Source organism: Zeugodacus cucurbitae, chromosome 3, assembly GCF_028554725.1.
Source record: "Zeugodacus cucurbitae isolate PBARC_wt_2022May chromosome 3, idZeuCucr1.2, whole genome shotgun sequence".
NCBI lineage: Eukaryota > Metazoa > Arthropoda > Insecta > Diptera > Tephritidae > Zeugodacus > Zeugodacus cucurbitae.
Genome location: NC_071668.1, coordinates 76,920,381 through 76,939,711, shown reverse-complemented (window position 1 = coordinate 76,939,711; position 19,331 = coordinate 76,920,381). Strand labels below are relative to the sequence as shown.

Below are 19,331 nucleotides of genomic sequence, written 5' to 3'. Positions count from 1 at the left end.
CACTTGGAATTTCCGAATGACGTCAAACTGCGGCAAACAATGGAGAAATGAATGGCGCGCTCTGCTGGATTCGGCTATAATCGCGTGAGCGGTTCCTACGCCAAATTATATATAATTACGCCGAAATGTAGGCAATATTTTATTAGGAAACCCTTTTAACATGAATAGTAATCATAAAGTCTTAAACATTATTGAAAATTCTATAAGCAGAAAAACCATTAGGCAAAGTCATGAGAAACTCCGTACAGAATAAAAAGAGCATGAAGCCAGCGAGAAAAATTGCTCACCTGACTTGCAAATGTCACACTTGAAACGGAGCCATGATACCTACTAGGTCCACAGTGCTAAGAGTTTTAATCATTGACCTCATTGAAACCCACTATCAAACGAATATTTCACAATTAGATTATATTATTATTAAAACATTTTCTAAAAATATTTGAGGAAAAAATTTTGGTAGCTGTGCAAAAAGCTACCTCTGCTTGAAAGTACTTCAAATGACTGAAGCATACTTTCAGCACAATCAAAAGCTGTTGTTAAGTTATTAGCTCTTTAAACACTTGATAATTGTGCATTCTTAAAATACACACTTCACGTGTCATTTAAAGCAACAAATTAACACATATGCCATATGGGCGCCCACCACGCTCACACCGAACACTTTCACATTGAACGGTGTGTGGCTGTAAGCCACCGAGTGCCGCCTATCAGCGCCGCAGTCGTAATCAAATGCCAATCAAAATTAAATGTGTTTGTATTACAACTGAACTATTCATGTTTACAATAAATTAAAAGGCACATGTCAAGCACAGGGCAAGCAGTACAAGCAAAGCATGTGAACTTTATTGGAGTCCGCTGTTGTACTCGACCGTTGGGCTGTAAAATATTAACAGTTGACACTTGTAAATAAAAGATAGCCTACGGCAATTCCCTGCACAACTCGGGGGTGTGCGACAAGTGTGCATTTTATACGCCTAACGGTAATATGTAATTTGCGCGGCTAAAAATCATATTTCACGCGCTGTATAAAATCGCCAGACGGCGCCACGCGCAGCGCCAAAGTGAAAGTGCACGCGTAAGCGGCGGAGTGTTCAGAAAACCGTGTCACAGAAATCGGAAAATACAAGTTTAAAGTATATTTAATGAGTTATATTAAAGTTGATAGCGCTTATTTCAGCGAATGCCATCAAGAATGCTAACACAAGAGATCGTGCCGAATCGTCGTTTAACACGCATTCAACCGCGTGCGAATTTGATAACATTTCAAAAGCATCGCGGCCACAAAGCAGCGAGTAAAGATCTGAAAATCGTCAAAGAATTGTTCACCGAGTTCGGACAGCAGACCAGCATACACGGTTTGAATAAGACATTTGAGGCGAATATGAATCTGGTGACGCGGTAAGCGATGGTGGGAAGTGTGAATAAAAAATATAATAAAATAAAGATAAAAATAATTTTTGAATGCGTATATAATAAGAATCGCAAAATAAATATAATTTAACTAACGGCGCTCCTGGGAAACAAATTATATCCCACCATTTCACTGTCAAAAGTACCCATAATGACACACTCTTTCGAGCAACTCACACGCTTTAACACTTATTCCACGCAACTGCAGTCAAGATAACGCAAACATTTCACATTTTTTAGTCCGAAAAGGACTCACAAGATACCTACACAGTGATGTTTTTCTCGCTTTCAGCCTATTCTGGACCGTCGGCTTCCTCTGTGCGCTCGGCATGATGATCTTCGTCATACAAATGCTCGCCGCGCGCTACAACAAACAACAATTCAAGACAGTGGTGAACGCCACAAATTATCCGATTTATCGTATCGTTTTCCCGGAAGTGTATATATGTAACGAGAATCGCTTGAATTGGGCGCGTTTCGCTTCGGCGAAGGAGAATTTTCTACGTCCCGAACACCACAATACCCAGCTGGAGCGGTTATTCGCAGAAGCGTTAAGTCTTTATGACACACTTTTTTTCGGCAATTTCGATATTTTTAGGAGTCTGAGTAACAGAACTAAGCTGCACGAGTTGGACTATGTGAACTTCACGAATGTGGCACAGTTTATGTCGTGGCGCTGTGACGAACTGCTCACAGACTGTGTATGGCGTCATAGGCCAATGAATTGTTGTGATATATTTATAGCACGTCGCTCCACACATGGCTTTTGCATGTCGTTCAATACACTCGAAACGGTGTCGGGACAATTAAGAGCACCGTTAGACGATAAATGGCCGTGGCGTGCCAGTCAAAATGGGCCGGGTAATGGGCTAAACGTGCGCGTGCTGATAAACGAGAAGTTGCATTCACCGCTTGCAACGAACCGGAAAGGCGTTACGGTGAGAGAGCGAGAGAGAGAGAGATAACACTACTTCGTGTTGCTAATTTTTTCTGCTTTTTTATCTTGATTGCAGTTTATGCTGATGGAGCCTGGCGTGTGGTGGAGTTATCCGAATCAGGTGCAACTTAGTGATAAGGTCTTTGTGCGGCTAAATGCACAACTCAGTTTCTACGATAAAACCACACGAAGAATTTCGTCAAGCGTGCGCGAGTGTGTTTTCGATGTGAGTGAGTTTAACTCTTTCAAGAAGTGATCCGAAGTGGAAGAACTTTGTCACACTATGAGGAAAATATATCCTTATTCCATAACTAAAAGCGTATATCTCGATTTTTGCAGCATGAACGCAATAGCATCGACTTCAAGACACTCATCAACCACAAATATATGTTCGAAAACTGCCAAGCCGAATGTCAGCAGGAGCATACGATGAGGTTTTGCAATTGTACATTGGATATGTTCTTTCCGCCGAGTCAATATCCTTCGTGCAAATTGTCGGACATGCCTTGTCTGGCGAGGAATAACAGTAAGTTTATAAAATCGAATTTTATTATTTTATTTTTCAACTGGTGCTAAACAAATATCTAACAAATAATCCGCTTTCATAATTCTAGTGCGTTTGAGGAGCTTCGAACAAAGCGGCGAAAAGGATTATATGGCACCAACCCTACAAGAGCTTGGCATGGTCTGCGAGTGCTTCCTAAACTGCCTATCACTGGCCTATCTCATTGACATACGTTCCTTCAACCTGCCAGATGTCATACAGAAACCGAATGATTCATTTATAGAATTTGATTTTTATTTTATGCGCGATTCGATTGTGGTCTTTCGGACGACTGTCATTTACACTTGGGCCGATTTGTTGGGTGAGTAAAGAGAAGAGCTACCCTTACCTGTTGGTTGAGGGTTCTCAGAGTGTCAGCAATAAAACCCAAAGTTTCAATAGTTGTTAGTAGTACTAAGAGAGGGTGATTCCAGACTTGTGGGTTAGGATGTTACTTTGTTGATTTAGTTGAAGTTCTGGAGAGGTACGCAAATACGCACAATAGCTTGTGACTCAGAAATTCGACATTCACAACAACTAAGGGTAATGTTGAACAATCCAACCTGGTTCTAAATGTAGAGAATACTTTGAGGCAGCTAGTTCTAAATTCTGAAGTGTTTTAGATCTTTCTAAGATCGTTTTAAACAAAAAACTAGAAAAGGGACTTTATTATTATGGTGTAAGAGAAGGAGTTTGGTTTTTAAAGGAGCTCTATATAGTTAACATGACCTCACTCTTTAATACAGTTATTTATGTTCTATTTACAGTGAACTTCGGCAATGCCACCGCACTCTTTCTCGGCTGTTCCGTTATAAGTGCCGTTGAATTGTTCTACTATTTCTGCATTTACTTGCCACAGCGCCTACGTAGGGTACACAAAAGATTCAAAACGCCTTTAATATCCTCCAATAAATACGACAGCAAGTTGTTGGAGGACTGGATGAGGCAGTTATATGACCACAACGTCGAAAGTAAGGAGCCTAAAGATACCGAAGAGAAGCTGAGCAACGGCACTTGAGACCAAGACCGATAAAGTGCGTGGCATTTACAACGTTCAAATAGCAATCATAAAAATCACTTACCGCACGCTGGAGAAAGAGGAAGAAGCAGAAAAGAAGCGAAGTGTTGCGAAAAATGTACATAAAGCATTCAAACAAAGCGTTAAAGAAAATAAAAGAGAATAGCGTAAATAATCATTGTTTCGTGTCATTTCCGTTAGCCTTCATTGTCTTGCCTACTACTAAATAAAGTTTCGCGTACCCCGCTTTGTCACCGTTTAAGGTATTTGCCTGCGCCACCATTCTGAATGCTTGCGACGGCATGTCGCTTGTGGTGGCGGCATTCAGCAGCGTTTTCACAGCCTCTACTGGTGATTGTACACTTTCTTCGTACTATTGTTGTTGTAGTTATTGTTGGCATGATTGCAGCTGTCATTTTCACGGTCGACTGCAACATGAATGAGGTGGATTCCATTGGGCAAAAGGCGACATCATGGTCACTGCCAGTGTCACTGTCACCAACAGTGCGCCGCCGAGAACAACTTCGAGATTTCACGCTGTTGCTGCGCTCTGCCGTAGTTTGTGGCCGCTTAGCGTGGTTTCTTCCTTTTATTCTTCTTCTTCTTTGTGTTCAACACAAACATTCCTATTGCTAAGTAGTATTTTCATAAAATTTTCCTGCAGTCTCGAGTGCTCCCGTTTCTTTAGAATCTCACAAAAGTTGTGCTGTTTTTTGTTTTTGTTGCTATTTTTATTGCATTTTATTGTTCTCATAGCTTGCAGACACTTTTTTGGTTCTTTAGCAACTGTTGGTATTGTTGTATTTGTGATACCACAATAACGCTTGTTTTTTTCGTGAAAAGTTCTGCGCTTCTTGTTAACTGTTGTTTGACTGAGGCAACGTTTACGAGCAAAACTACTTATTTAGTTGTAAAAAGAATGTGGAAATTTCGGAAAAAAGCGCGGAAAATAAAAAAAGTCGAAACAATAGAGGTCCCCCTGGCAGCACGTTAGAAAGTTTGAAAACTTTTGCGGTCTTTGTATTGACTTGGGTCATTGCACTTAAGCGGTCCAATTTTCCGATTCCACTTTCAATTTCTTTAATTTCATTTGATGCACTTAAATCCTTTAACAATTAAATAAATTCTGGGTCAAATACGCTCTAACGGTTAGTGTTTAATTGTGGTAAAAGACATTACCACAGAAGGAGATTAAAAAGGTTAAATTAAATAACCATCAGTCGCAATTTAAAATGGGCCCCTCTGAATCTGTGGCTTATTTTTATGACTGTCGATAGAGTTTTTACACTCTTGGAACAATTATTCTTCGTCCGCTTCTTAACCTATTTCGTGGATTTTTTCTTATCTTTGAACTGTTAGTTAGGCCTACTTCAAAGTGTGATTTCCACTCACTCGAGAGAGACAAAAAACTTATTGTTAGGCAAACCATATGAGACATATACCAATATTTTGGGGACCTTTTCGATTAAACTAATAACATTTACAGCCAAAAAATTAGAAATATGGTATATTCTTTTATGATATTTTTTCTAAGAGAGAGGGCCATGCGTATAGATGAGCTGAAGCTTTGGCGATAGATAGATACACAAAAACAAAATGAAGGGCCTAATAATGCTTAAATTTTATGTAACAAGTTGAAGAACACCATTTTGTGGTTACTGATTTATCCTAACTAGCAGGCCGCTTCGACTTCGCACGGGTTTAAACAAACATTTAAAAAGTTATAAGTTTTTTACACACTCTCCCATTCATATATATGTACTTTCCCGTTTCCTGCATGAGGACTTGATTACGACCTCTAGTCTTTGATGTCCTTTGTCTTTCTCTCTGATTACGAAGGCGTTGGGAACGTTCAGAGTTTCAGTTTCGGATTAAGATTCTCCATTACGGAGTCCTTTTTGATACCTTCGCCTTGTGAACTATTTCCAGAAAGTTGAGATCTACATTAAACTGCCTTGGGACAAAGTACTATATTATTTACTTAATAGCTATAAAAATGTAATTCAACAAACATTAATAACTAATCAATAAATCGTATAATGCTCGTGTCGCTACGCTGTTCGGATAGTTAAATAATACAATATATTATTTACTGAAAAAATTAAAATAACATGGATTTAATTCTGAAAAGCACTGAACTAATATACTGATAATTTTTCATTTCCATAAAATGTTCAGAGTGGCAAAATGTTTCCAGTAGTTGTTGAGTTTATTCATTACAAACCTACATACAAATCATTCCTCTTTATAATAGTAGTACTATAGATTAAGCTAAATTCTTGGCCATGACTTTAAATTACATGCGTTTTATATTTTTGTGTAAACCACATGTCTAAAAAAACACCCTTTACATACTTCTTTAAAAAATTAGTAACAAATATTTTTATCAAACATTTTCCTATCAGCAAAGTGTACTTGATTGTTTAAGACGCCATCTTATGTTTATATTTGTAAACAGACAAAATTTTTGACTTCAATCCAAGGCAAAACCTAAAGCTTCACTACAACTTACAAAAGAACTGAGAGTAAAAACCGTTTTCCGGTAAACACACTTCTGAAATAAGCCAGGACACATATGAGTACTATCCTTGGCGCTTTTAGAAAGCTCCGTTAGAGCTTTTCTATGATGGAGCTTTCTTTGGAGCTTTTTGAAAGCGCAAATCTTGTAAGTCTCTTGTCATGCGATTTAGTTTCCACATACCAACTAACACTACCCCTAAAGAGAAACTTTATACTAGGGCAATTATTCTAAAATCAGTTTCACAAAGCTTTTAATTCGCCATTTCATCACCATTCACTAGCTGGTAGAAGAGAATATATTCACTGATACACATATTGCATGTGTCGGCGCAATATAAGATGGTATTACGGGTACATATGACATTGGAAAATGTACCATAAACTTTTTTCGAATTCCTCAAATTAAATCAAGAAAGGTCATGAAGAAATATTTCTAATTTATGTAAGTGACCATAAAGTGTGTAAAGGAAGAAGCATCTCTGTGTTTTTTCTTTGCGTCAAGTTTCATATCCGGTTTTTATCTTTAACATTAAATCTTAAAATAAATTCTTAAACCATTTTCAATCAAACTTCTTCGCTGCTTATGGTTGCATATAAAACTAAGTGAACAGTTGTGGCTTTAAATTTGAGTAAATTACGACACAAAGAGAATGAAAGGCAAGATAAAGCAGTTACGTTTTTGGAGAATGGAATATGCGACACATCCTTATCAACCCCCATCTCGTATGTTGCCCTGTCTGGAATTCTTTTGCTTATAAATTTATAGCATCATCGTAGCAGACTGTTCGATGCGACATCGAGAGGGTGAAAATTATGCTGGAGAGTTCAAATTGGTTGCACTTTGCAGCCGTTAGCATATCGCGGCGAAATTAGCACAGGGTGTCTTTTTAGAAAAATTTCTTTGAAATGTTTTGATGAGATATTGTAATTATTTAATAATAAATATAGGATTAAACTATATTACGAAAGTAGTTATTTCAAAGGTTTATGTTGTAATTTTCATTGATTTAGTATTCTCAAAACTTTAGCTTTATTTAATTCAGTGTTTTTTATAGAAAAAAATGTTATTATTCAAAATTTTTGTAGTGGACATGCATCAGGGCACAGTCATATTATATATTTTTACCATCTTTCGTTGGGTGATAAGCAGATAAGACACCGAATTTATTTAAGACCAGAAGACATCGTAAAATGAAAACAAATTTTTCCACTCTTCGGCTCTAAAATAGTACTTAGTTAGTTCAAGAGTTACGGAGGATTGTTTATTATTGAACATATGAATAGCAGTACAGATCTTAAACTTAGTAAAACAATACAAATATAGAAAGTATACTCTTTGATCGGGCTTAGAATTAAGTCACTTCTTGCTCAGTTTAGTTCAATATCTTATTTGTTTTTCAATATGATAGATACTTTGAGTCGAAACGCGACTATGAGATGCCGATGAATAAGCTGCAATCTCAGTTGAATCAAATAGTAGTGCAGGGAGTTTACTTCCAGCATATATTGGTGAAGCTTGGATATATATACAGCTTTGAGGACTTATTTACTGGTGTAGAGAAGTAGTATTTATTAATTTACTATTTAATTATGTAAAAATAAGAAGTAAAACGTTCAGAACCCTTCTTGAAGTAACCTGAAGTTGAGTTTCAAAATTTCTAAATTTAAATTTTATTTGATTAAATAGTATACCTTTTTTTAAATATTATCCAAAAATATCAAATTCCGCTCATCAGGTCACGTCAGTTACAATATAAAACTGTTTAAAAGTTTTATATTGTAACTGACGTTCGAGAGTAAGACCAAAATGATATATAAATGATGTTTATGGAAGTACCGGTTGATAAAGGAAAATTTCTCGAATAATTATTCCACATTTTCCATTAAGGCAGTAGTCTGCTTTAGTAGCCGAAATAAGCGTTTTTATAGCAATTTTTTTTAAAAGGGAAGGAACTGATTGCGGTAAACGGAATTTTAAGACGATAGTGTACTATATTTAAGGCTTAAAAAATAATATCTATTCTTAAAAAATATTGACATTTTTTCAAAGTTGTAAGTATTTTTCTGGAGCGCCTGGAGTCTGCATTTGTAAATCGGTGCCGGTGATGGAGGTCGTGCGATGCATCTGAAACAGTCGAACCAAATTTTTTTTTCAATTTTTATAAGTTTCTTTTCTTTATGAACTAAAAAATTACCGAAGAAGTTATAAAATTCCAAATTTTTTCGAAGTTTGAAAAAAAAAATTCACTTTTTTAAGAAAAAAAATTGACTTTAAGTTGCAAAACAAGTAGTTTAAATAATATTTTTGTCCAATTTTTACAGTTCAAATAGAAGATAATTTAATACTAGGTGAAGCTAGATCACTTTGGTTTTCGGTTCGATCGGACGTAAAGGGTGATTTTTTAAGAGCTTGATAACTTTTTTAAAAAAAAAAAACGCATAAAATTTGCAAAATCTCATCGGTTCTTTATTTGAAACGTTAGATTGGTTCATGACATTTACTTTTTGAAGATAATTTCATTTAAATGTTGACCGCGGCTGCGTCTTAGGTGGTCCATTCGGAAAGTCCAATTTTGGGCAACTTTTTCGAGCATTTCGGCCGGAATAGCCCGAATTTCTTCGGAAATGTTGTCTTCCAAAGCTGGAATAGTTGCTGGCTTATTTCTGTAGACTTTAGACTTGACGTAGCCCCACAAAAAATAGTCTAAAGGCGTTAAATCGCATGATCTTGGTGGCCAACTTACGGGTCCATTTCTTGAGATGAATTGTTCTCCGAAGTTTTCCCTCAAAATGGCCATAGAATCGCGAGCTGTGTGGCATGTAGCGCCATCTTGTTGAAACCACATGTCAACCAAGTTCAGTTCTTCCATTTTTGGCAACAAAAAGTTTGTTAGCATCGAACGATAGCGATCGCCATTCACCGTAACGTTGCGTCCAACAGCATCTTTGAAAAAATACGGTCCAATGATTCCACCAGCGTACAAACCACACCAAACAGTGCATTTTTCGGGATGCATGGGCAGTTCTTGAACGGCTTCTGGTTGCTCTTCACCCCAAATGCGGCAATTTTGCTTATTTACGTAGCCATTCAACCAGAAATGAGCCTCATCGCTGAACAAAATTTGTCGACATTCACATTTCGAACCGAACACTGATTTTGGTAATAAAATTCAATGATTTGCAAGCGTTGCTCGTTAGTAAGTCTATTCATGATGAAATGTCAAAGCATACTGAGCATCTTTCTCTTTGACACCATGTCTGAAATCCCACGTGATCTGTCAAATACTAATGCATGAAAATCCTAACCTCAAAAAAATCACCCGTTATATTCGTTTTGCTATCGCCGGCACCGTTTTCTAACACTTGTGAAAATGAAAACTCGAGAAAACGCGCTTTAAAGTCTGCCTGAGCATTCGCACCTGCTCGACGCTCGGCCACTAAAACTGCTCTAGCTTCGAAAATATGTCGAATTGGCCTCTGGAATTTTAAAAACATATTCTTGGATAGTTTTGGAAAAGATTTAAAACAAAACCAAAAAATCGATTTTTTTGAAGCCTGTAAAGCAGACTACTGCCCTAAATCTTCGAAGACCAGAAAATACATAGAAGTTAAAAGAGATTATCCCCGATGAAAATAAGTTTGGGAGAGAAAAGAAAATGTGATGAACTATTCCAAGTTGTTGGTTTAATCTTATCACCAGTATCTTTAATGTTACTTTGTTCTCTGCATTACTACCGCCTGTTCTAAGACCTTTACTACTTATAGATACCATTAGACATTGCAATATTTCGAGAAATTAGCATAATAAAGGAGACTGCAGTGGCATACATTTTTGCAGTAATAAAGTTATAATTGCTAATCTCTTAATATTTTCTCCAAACATTTGCACGACCCGCATTGCCGGGCACAGCTCATTGATTCCGAATGGAAATTCCAATTGCCAAATGAGTTGCAAAGTATTCAAATATAAATATAAATATTTGCGCAGTAATTTGTTGTTAATTAAAAATGCATTTATGCGCATAAATTACTAGAAATCTTGTAAATATTTAAGCACAAACAGAACGATCAGCACACAATTATCGGAAACAAGCTTTCAATTAGATAACACTTAATTTCATTTGAGGCAATGAATTTTCAAATTGCAAATGTACAACAAAATGTGAAAATGTGTGTGTGTGTGTGTGTGTGTGTGTGGGAATGTTTGCAAAAACAACTAAAACAACAGCAATAACAGAGAGCAAGTTAATGTGCAAATGTTTGCATAATAAATATGTAATTTGACAAATAAATGAACTTCTGTTGCTCATAATTGTGGCTTTGACTCAATAAATTCTCGATGGAATTGAGCTGCATGCAAAATGCAAAGGAAGCACTGACCCATATACGCAGACAGACGTGCACGAACACACTGACTTATGTATGTGTGTGTGCAATTAATCGGCAAGCACACACATACTCGATTGCAACAACAACAATAATAAATACATACATACATACGCCTCGACAATGCGAAATTATATAGACATTAAAATGTCTGTCTGCCGCAGTGCGAGTGTGTGTGTGTGTGTGTGTACAGCTATAACGGCATATTTAATATAAGCAAACAAATTTGTTGCTGCTCCAAAGACCGCACGCAACAACAACAACAACAAATACAAAATCAAGCAATCAAATAAGCATACAAACAAAACAACTGGCAAACAACACTCATTACACATACATACATATAATGTGTACAACTGCATTGGCCCCTGTGCTGCATGATGTGTGTATATATACGTGTGTGTGTGTTGCCCGAGTGCTTGCGCGCTGCAAATTATGCCAAAGCAAATTAGACACAATTTAATTCAGTTATCTTGCGTTGCTTAAATGAGCGCACAAAAGTATGCAATGAAAATGAAATTGTCTACAAATAAACAATTCGTATTGTTTAGACAGAAATCGCACAACAACAACAACAGCAGCAGCAGCAATAACAATCAGCATTGCCAAAACAAGCAACGCAACGCAGAGCAGCCAAATAAACCATATAAACAGTTAATGAAAATGAGCTCTTCATAGTGAAATTCAGACAATGATAATTCCCAAAACCACACACACACAGACACACGCATTTATACATAAATATGTTATTCTGCTGGCATGCATAGCGATTAGAAACGTAATTATGTGTGTCAGAAGTGTAAAACAGCCCACCGCAATTGAGATTGAAAGTGATATGAGATAGGATATGAGAAATTAAGAAATATTTGGTGTAGAACTTTTATTATTTAGACTCAAAGAATACAAATAGGTAAAAGGAAATTTTGTGGACTAAAATATATATTTAGTTCACTTGAAGCAGTTATAGTACTCAATGGAAGCTGAACATGAAGCCTTGAATCCTTGCAGCAGTATTAAACTATTGACCAAGGTTAGCTTAGGTTAGGTCAAGGGTTAGATCTCCACGACTGCCGAGAATTTCACTTAGACAGCTTCAGCTATCTTTTGTGGCAGTCAGTTATTCCTAACGGATCAGAATACCTTCATGATTTGACAACGCGCTTGGACTCTATTACATAGTTATTAGGTCGGCTTATGTCAATTCGCTAGATTCGCCGAAGGTGTGCCTACCGAGGTGTTTTGAGCCACATACATTGACGGAGGAAGTGCTTGAATGATTCATCTTCGCTTTCCTCGAAACAGTTTTGGTAACTTGCGTCTGGCATGATGACAATAGGACAAAGTCCAGTAAGCACGCCAATATTTGCGTCGGGATGGACCTTGCTAAGATACAGCAAATGTAAGGATTTTCGTTCCAGGTCAGGAAGACCTCGCACCTGCACACGTGCTTCTTGTCCACCTCTTTAGTGAAAGTGGACCATGGAATAACCACCCATTTCCACTCCGACGGCAATTTTGAAAAGTTTTTTTTTCAAGATGGTTCGCTCTGTGATCCAGTGATTTCGCAGTTGGATAGCAAAGTAGTTCAAAGCTATTGATAAAGATATAAGATACTCCCTAAGTAGCTTAGAGCGTGCTGTCAACAAACCAAATACCAGTATTGCCGTTCTGCTGTCGGAGTGAATACACAACTCTCTGAAGGAGCCAGCACTTCGAATCAGTAATACTACTGCTGCCTTTATGGCAATCGGCGCTTACTAGACCTCAGAGAGACCTCAATGGTCTGGCTGCCTTAGGTTGGAGTTGATAAAGAGTCCTTCCGGACTTTCCACTAATTTTCGATTCATGAGTGAAAAAACCTCACGGCGCCTATTCTCCATGCACCAAAATTCCATAGAAAAAATCTTCAGACAGATTATACAATTGTTCGCAAAACCTTTGATGTTGGTTTTCTAGCCGTGACTGTTAAATCTAGATTAATTGAGTGTTGTTTAACTTAAAGTTCTACATGCTTTCCAAGAAGCTCATAGATCTTGAGCAGAGCGTTTGTTGAACTTATTAGCCTCGAAGGAGTAGTGATAGAGAGTATATAGAATAATGTAAAAACTCTCATGTTGACATATATTCTCCTTTTAATTTTCCTATAATGCCAGTTAGGACCTGTCGGTTGGGAGGAAGTGTGTATTATAGTTCGAGGTCTTTCATATTTATTTGTTCAAGGCCTCGTGGTTAGTTTCAAATTAAGCGAGATTGGTTACGGCACTAGGGAAGCCAGAGTGTTTTCTGTTTTCTTGATTCCACTAGTATTTCTTTTTGTTGTGCAAATTTTTCCCTCATTTTATTAATATCTTCTAGATCAAATTTAGACTTATTATGAATAAGATCCTGAGTATTAGCGGTGGACATACCTTAGTCCTTAGACGTTGTAACCGATTTATACAATAAAAAATGTTAGGCCTCGAGGACTGTAACCTTGCTCGAAGTAGTAGTGAAGTAGCTTGGATGATTTCCTTTTCTTCAAATGAGAGGCTAATTCAGGCTTCAAATGAGAGGATATTCAGTATTATTATAATCCAGTGCCATATACTGTACAACAATATGAAATGCGGCGACAATCAAAGTCCTTCACATTTGCACTACAAATACAACGGAAATGAGGAAAATGCCGGATAATTCTCGGCAAAAGCACAAAAAAGAACTCTGTCACTTAAGTTAATGAAGACAACCACTTGGCCGCATAATGGCTGTCAGCAATGATGATTGCCTTTATGCTCTATGCTTAATTTCGTCGACATTACAAATGACGGGGGTGTATCACGGTGCTGTACTTAAATAACTGTAACATTATTGTTTGGAAATTAGAATGGAGCAGCAGACAAATGAACTAGCATCCAACGACAATTGAAATTTTGCTGCAAAAAACTGATGGAAATACATACAAATAAACAGTTTACATACAAACATACAGACTCACATACAACAACAACAATTTGTGGCACAACAATAGCGGTTGCAACTATTGTTGTTGTTGTTAAATCAGTTGTGGCAAGCGCATTGCGAGCAATAATGCCAACTAAAAACCGACAAATAATACTGGCAAACAACAACAAAAGCAATAAAAACACATAAACTACAGATATACATATATATAGACTCGTACAATTATATAATGGAGAAAGCAATTATATTATATCATAGCCGTTCATCGCATTTACGTGTTGCTATTTTTGTTGTTGTTGTTCAACGCAACAGTGATTGTTGCTGTTGTTTTTGTGTACGCGTTGCATGCGATAACAATGGGAATTGACACTTGACGTGCATCATTACACCGCAACAGGACAGCAACAGTAACAACAACAACAACAAGCGATACCACAACAAATACAACTGTCACTAACCATCAATTGATGACAATAAACGGCAACAATAACAACAACAGCAGCAATAATTGCAGCTACTATATGAATTAGTTGCCGCATTAGCGTGTGTGTGTGTGTCAAGTAAGTTACAAAAGCAAAAACAAAGCAATTGTTTGTTGTTCGTGTTGCTGCTGCTGCGGTGTGTGCTGTCATCAACATAATTGAACAAGGATAATTATGATAAGCGATAAGCGGCAGCGGCGACGACGATGGCAGTGAGAGTGAGAGTGTTACGAGGTGACAATGATTGCAGTCAACAATCAGATAAGGAATCATGGGTATATGTATGTATATATGTGCGCTTATAGCTGAATGGTATTTGTAATGCTTTGTATTAATAAACCGAATATTGTTTGAAGACCCTGCGGAGAATTCTGCCGATGGTTGAGGATTGTAACTGTATTATTAATTAATACTTGATTACTGGTATCACTACAAGGTAAGGTCGAGTCTGGCTGAGATGAACCGAAATCTCTTGCTAAGATCAGTTTTGTCAGCCGAGTGGAAAGAAAACATCATGGCGTAGCTCAAAATCTTTTGGTACTTTGTGGGATCAGAGAGAGACATTTATCTCTAGGGATCAGTTTTCTTCGTGAGCTTAATGCAGTCTTTAGTCCTGTTATTGACTGTAGAACACATTGACACTACTCGTATAAACCTTATAGTATCATAAACAAGCCTTGTTGACAACTCAAAAATTCAACTTGATTGCCAACTTTTTCCAACAGGATATCCTTATAGCAATAAAAGCTTAAAGTGTTCATGTGGGATTTAATATAATTGGAATGTCATATGAATATGTATGAAAACATTGGTGTCTGCTGGTGGTGAGAAAACAAATAACAAATAGAAAGTGAGTGTACGTGAGTGCATTGTTATTACTCCAAGGAGCCTATAAATAAAAATATGCAGTCAATTGACTTGTAAATGATAAATTGCTCAATAAATACATTTGCGAAAAGATTAATTGACAAGCAATTAGCAACATTTAAAAAAGGACTCCTGCCATATAGTATTTGCAAATGCAAACTTTCTATTTACAGCTGTAACTGCGATACATCACATCACTCGTACAAATTTGAGGCAATAAAACTGTATGTCTAATTGATTTATGTGCATTCTAAATTCTATTGGAGACAAAATAGTTGAGTTTTGGTATAGTAAGCAAACATTTGCTAGAGAAAAAGAGGCAAGTGACACATAAAATCTGTAAATATTATAGGTAAAATTGAAATTACACAAATAAGCATGGTTCACTTTAAGTTTTTTGCGAAGTGATATCACATCATCGCTTACTTAAACACTAGCTTTTAATTTATATGTACAAAATATTGAAATTTTTAATTTTATATAATAATATACATTAAATTATATAACTATATTTTAGAACTTGAAATGATATAGCATGAGATCGGAGACATATAAGATATGAGATCACATGATATCACATCACGTGATGTCAAGTGATACATATAAACTTACCAAATGATCTCTTACGGATTCGAACTAAATTTACTGACATTTTCTTGAGCTATTTTAATTTATATCTTGGTAAAAATATGTATTTGTCAAAAAATTAGGTTGTCAAATATCTCCCTTCTGCTTTTTTGCTCTTTATTATAAAAAGCGTTACAGTGATCGGGTTTAGTTCAAATATGCGCCGTTTCGTTAGATAATCTGTTTCCATCTAGACGGCAACTTCATAATACTCGCTTCGTAGAAGCTCCTCTCATTTGCGAAGAACTCGGACAGACACTTTCCACAAGCCACTTTTGAGTTCAACTTTATACCACCTAGGGCGTTCGCCATGGACAAGAACAGGTGGTAATCACTTTGCGCTATATCCGAGCTATATGGTGGATGCGATAAAACCTGCCATCCGCGCTCCCGTACCTACTGACGGGTCATCAACGAAGTGTGTGGTCTGGCGTTGTCCCGATGGAACACTACACCCTTCCTGTTGGCCGATTCTGGACGCGTCTGGTCGATCGTCGGCAAGCGATCCAGTTGTTCACAGTAGATGGTAGAGTTAAGCGTCTGACAATATGAGAGCAGCTCATAGTGGATGATTCCCTTCCAATCCCACCCAACACACAGCAAAAGCTTCCTGGCCATCAATCCTGGCTTGGCCGTCAATCCCGGTCATCGACCACGACCTTGTCGCTTGATATTGTCGTATGTGATCCGTTTTTCGGGTTGAGTTCCTTCCTACATCATGGTCAACTATAGTCTCTTTTGTATCAAATCATACGTCATCAGATGATTTTCAGTCATTCAGGGGTTTTTCATAAACCAGTAGTTTGGCATCGAAAATCGAAAGTGATGGTGAGAGAAGTATATATTTAAGTAAATATTAATGAAAACCTTTTGGAAACATGTTTTAGAGGGAAAGCCACCCACTTCATCGGGTCTTGGTGAATATAAAATATCTTCAATGGTTTAATTGATAAATTTCAATATCTTTTTTACTGATTATAGTATTAAATATTATTTCTTTAAGATATATCCGGAATAATTTATTCAATAATATTAAGTGGTCACATAGGTTTTACGCCTTCAAAAAAATATAACATCTATATAATATTGTCCTAAAATTCGGTAGCTTTAGTAACACTAGTTTTATCTTCAAAGTTTGTTGTCAATATTTCTCTAGATGTTCTCAACCAATTTTAATGAAAATTTCCAGGTTTTCGATATACAATTTACAATGTCTTGGACGAATGATTTTTTTCAATTCCATATATTTTTTCCTCATCCAAGTTCTAGTTTAAAGACTTAACCAAATACGTTTTTTCTCTTTTCACTTTAGATGTTGCTGCTAAGAGTTATGCTGTAAATACGGACGTACCCTTTTTTCGGGGACTTGTTATCATATCACTTGTCATGTCATCGCGATGTCTGTTTTTTTAGTATTTTTCTTCAAAAAATTCTGTAATCCCTCATTAAGTGTGTATCTTCAATACTGCAAAAAGTTTGTACTAAATATTTAATTTATTCTATAAAAAAAAATATAGACAATAGATCACTTTTCCCCGGCGGAAACTCTCGTAACCCCTTAAAAGAAAATTTCATCATAATAATTTAGAAACTATAAACTGTGTACAGTTAATTTAAGTGCAAGCTGTTTCGCACAGTTTCTATTTGACAAGAAGTCAATTTGCCACGCAGAGTTCTCCGCTTTCCTTTCTCTTCACCGCAGGTCACAAATTTATTGCCACTTCATTTCTAACCTCCCGCACTCCCGCAGAGACTACTACTTAAATGAAAATCAAATAATATTCAGCACTGTGAGAGGTGGCGCCTCTTAAATCTCCAGCTAATGAGATTTGCCAACTTTAATGGATCCAATACTTTACGAGTATAAACGAGTGTGGGAGTGCCATTAAATGTTCAAGGAGAAAGCACACAGCTGGAATTACTGTTATCTTCATTTGAGCTGTTGATAACAACTGCAATTTTCCGCCTTTAAATGCTTAAGCTAAGTCATCATCACGATGTCGGCCGGCAGGCGGAAGCGCCGCACAGCAAAAGCAAAAGCAAACAATGACACAAAAGATAGAGTGTAAGTGTACAAGTTCGGTGGCGGTGGCAGTGGCGGCAGGACTACGCTTAAGCCACGCGACGACCACATTTCATGGCCTTCGGTGGGCATGCCGCCTATCCACTATGTAGTTTAGCAAATTATAGTCCATGCGAAGGCACACCGCCGCGGCAGCACAACTGTTTAAATAGACATTCCGTCGCAGTTGTCGCGCTCCGCTGCTCCTGTCGCTTGTATGCCACACTGTCTGTCTGCTTGCCACCGCCTCTTCTCTAACGCTTCTAGGCGCTCTGCTCGATTATCCGCCCTCCCTCGCGCTCTCTTTGTAGTCGTCGTTGCTTGATTATATGGGCGACTCACCTTGCGGCTAATCGACGCTTTAATACTACACTTCTGTGAAATCTCACACCAGCTGCCATGGATGCCATGGCTACGGCGCTGTGTCTCGAGCTCTGTGGAGCTCTTCTCCACAGTGCCACCCACTCAGCGCGCACACACACGCGCGCTTTGTTTGAGTGTGACTTTACCGGTTTATTGGTTGGCCACAGGCATCATCTTAACGGCATGTTGTGGCATGCCACCAGTCGTGCTTGCTAACATTCATACATAAGTGTGATGGCAGCATGAGGGCGGCGCAACGTCAAAGCTTGCAAAGTCAAGTTGCTAAGTAAACAGCCGGCGTATGATTCCCTTAATAGCACGCCCATCGCCCACCGTCCGCAGGCGTCTCGCTTGTCGCTGATGAAGCGGAGCAATTGCATTTGTGTGTGTGCGTGTGTCTTCATATAAATATGCATCTATGTATGTGTGTGTGTTTGTGTGCTCGTGGCTGTGACATAAAAATTGCGCCCCAAACGTGACTTGACATAACAATCTGGCATTGCGCGCTGGATCACAACGCGCTGGCAAGGCACGCTTCTTCAGCCCCTGCTCTCCGAGCTATCGAGCTACTTCCCTCGTATTCATCTGCCACTGGCGCTGCTGTGATGTTCTCTGCTGCTGCCACCGTTATATGCCAGCGTAACCACATAACCACACCAAGCCCCGGATCGATGTGCTCGGTCTATTTGCGACTTTCGCTTTGCTGATTTAATTTTTTAAAATCTACATGGCGCCCCGCTTCGTACATCTTCTGCTATCTTGTTGATCTTTTCTTTTCCGTTTATTCTGTGTTTTCTTAATTTGCCATTTTTTACGAAGTGCGTTCTCTGCTCTCACATTTCAACGCGCCGCCGTTGGGTGCTCCGCTAGGTGAAAGGCGGCAAGTGTTAATTTAAAAGAAATTTAATCAGGTCAGCAAACAAAAGATTATTTGCAAATCATTGCAAGCATTTTTGCCCCACCAATCGCCATTTTTTTCTTGCCAAAGCCACACAAATTAACTTAATCGGGGCTCATCTACATCATGCTCGTTGAGTTGTGCTGGCTTACGGTTTGGTGTGTTGGCGTTGGCGCGACGGGGCGTTCTAATCGTTGATTAGAATTTTGCGCCATTGAAGTGTGCCACAGGAGAAAGTTGATTGCAGATTTGCTTGTGATACTTAATTATACTTGTG

At 37.9% G+C, this 19,331-nt stretch overlaps 1 protein-coding gene across 1 annotated transcript; it reads left to right on the top strand.

The window, feature by feature from the left end:
• Window positions 1-1,084: 1,084 nt before the first annotated feature.
• On the top strand, window positions 1,085-4,179 carry LOC105211497 (pickpocket protein 19-like). Its single transcript, XM_011182947.3, has 6 exons — window positions 1,085-1,398; window positions 1,703-2,348; window positions 2,424-2,573; window positions 2,687-2,873; window positions 2,962-3,213; window positions 3,659-4,179. The coding sequence occupies exons 1-6, from the start codon at window positions 1,181-1,183 to the stop codon at window positions 3,907-3,909; spliced, it is 1,704 nt and encodes a 567-aa protein (XP_011181249.3). The 5' UTR covers window positions 1,085-1,180; the 3' UTR covers window positions 3,910-4,179.
• The last annotated feature ends 15,152 nt before the right edge of the window (window positions 4,180-19,331 follow it).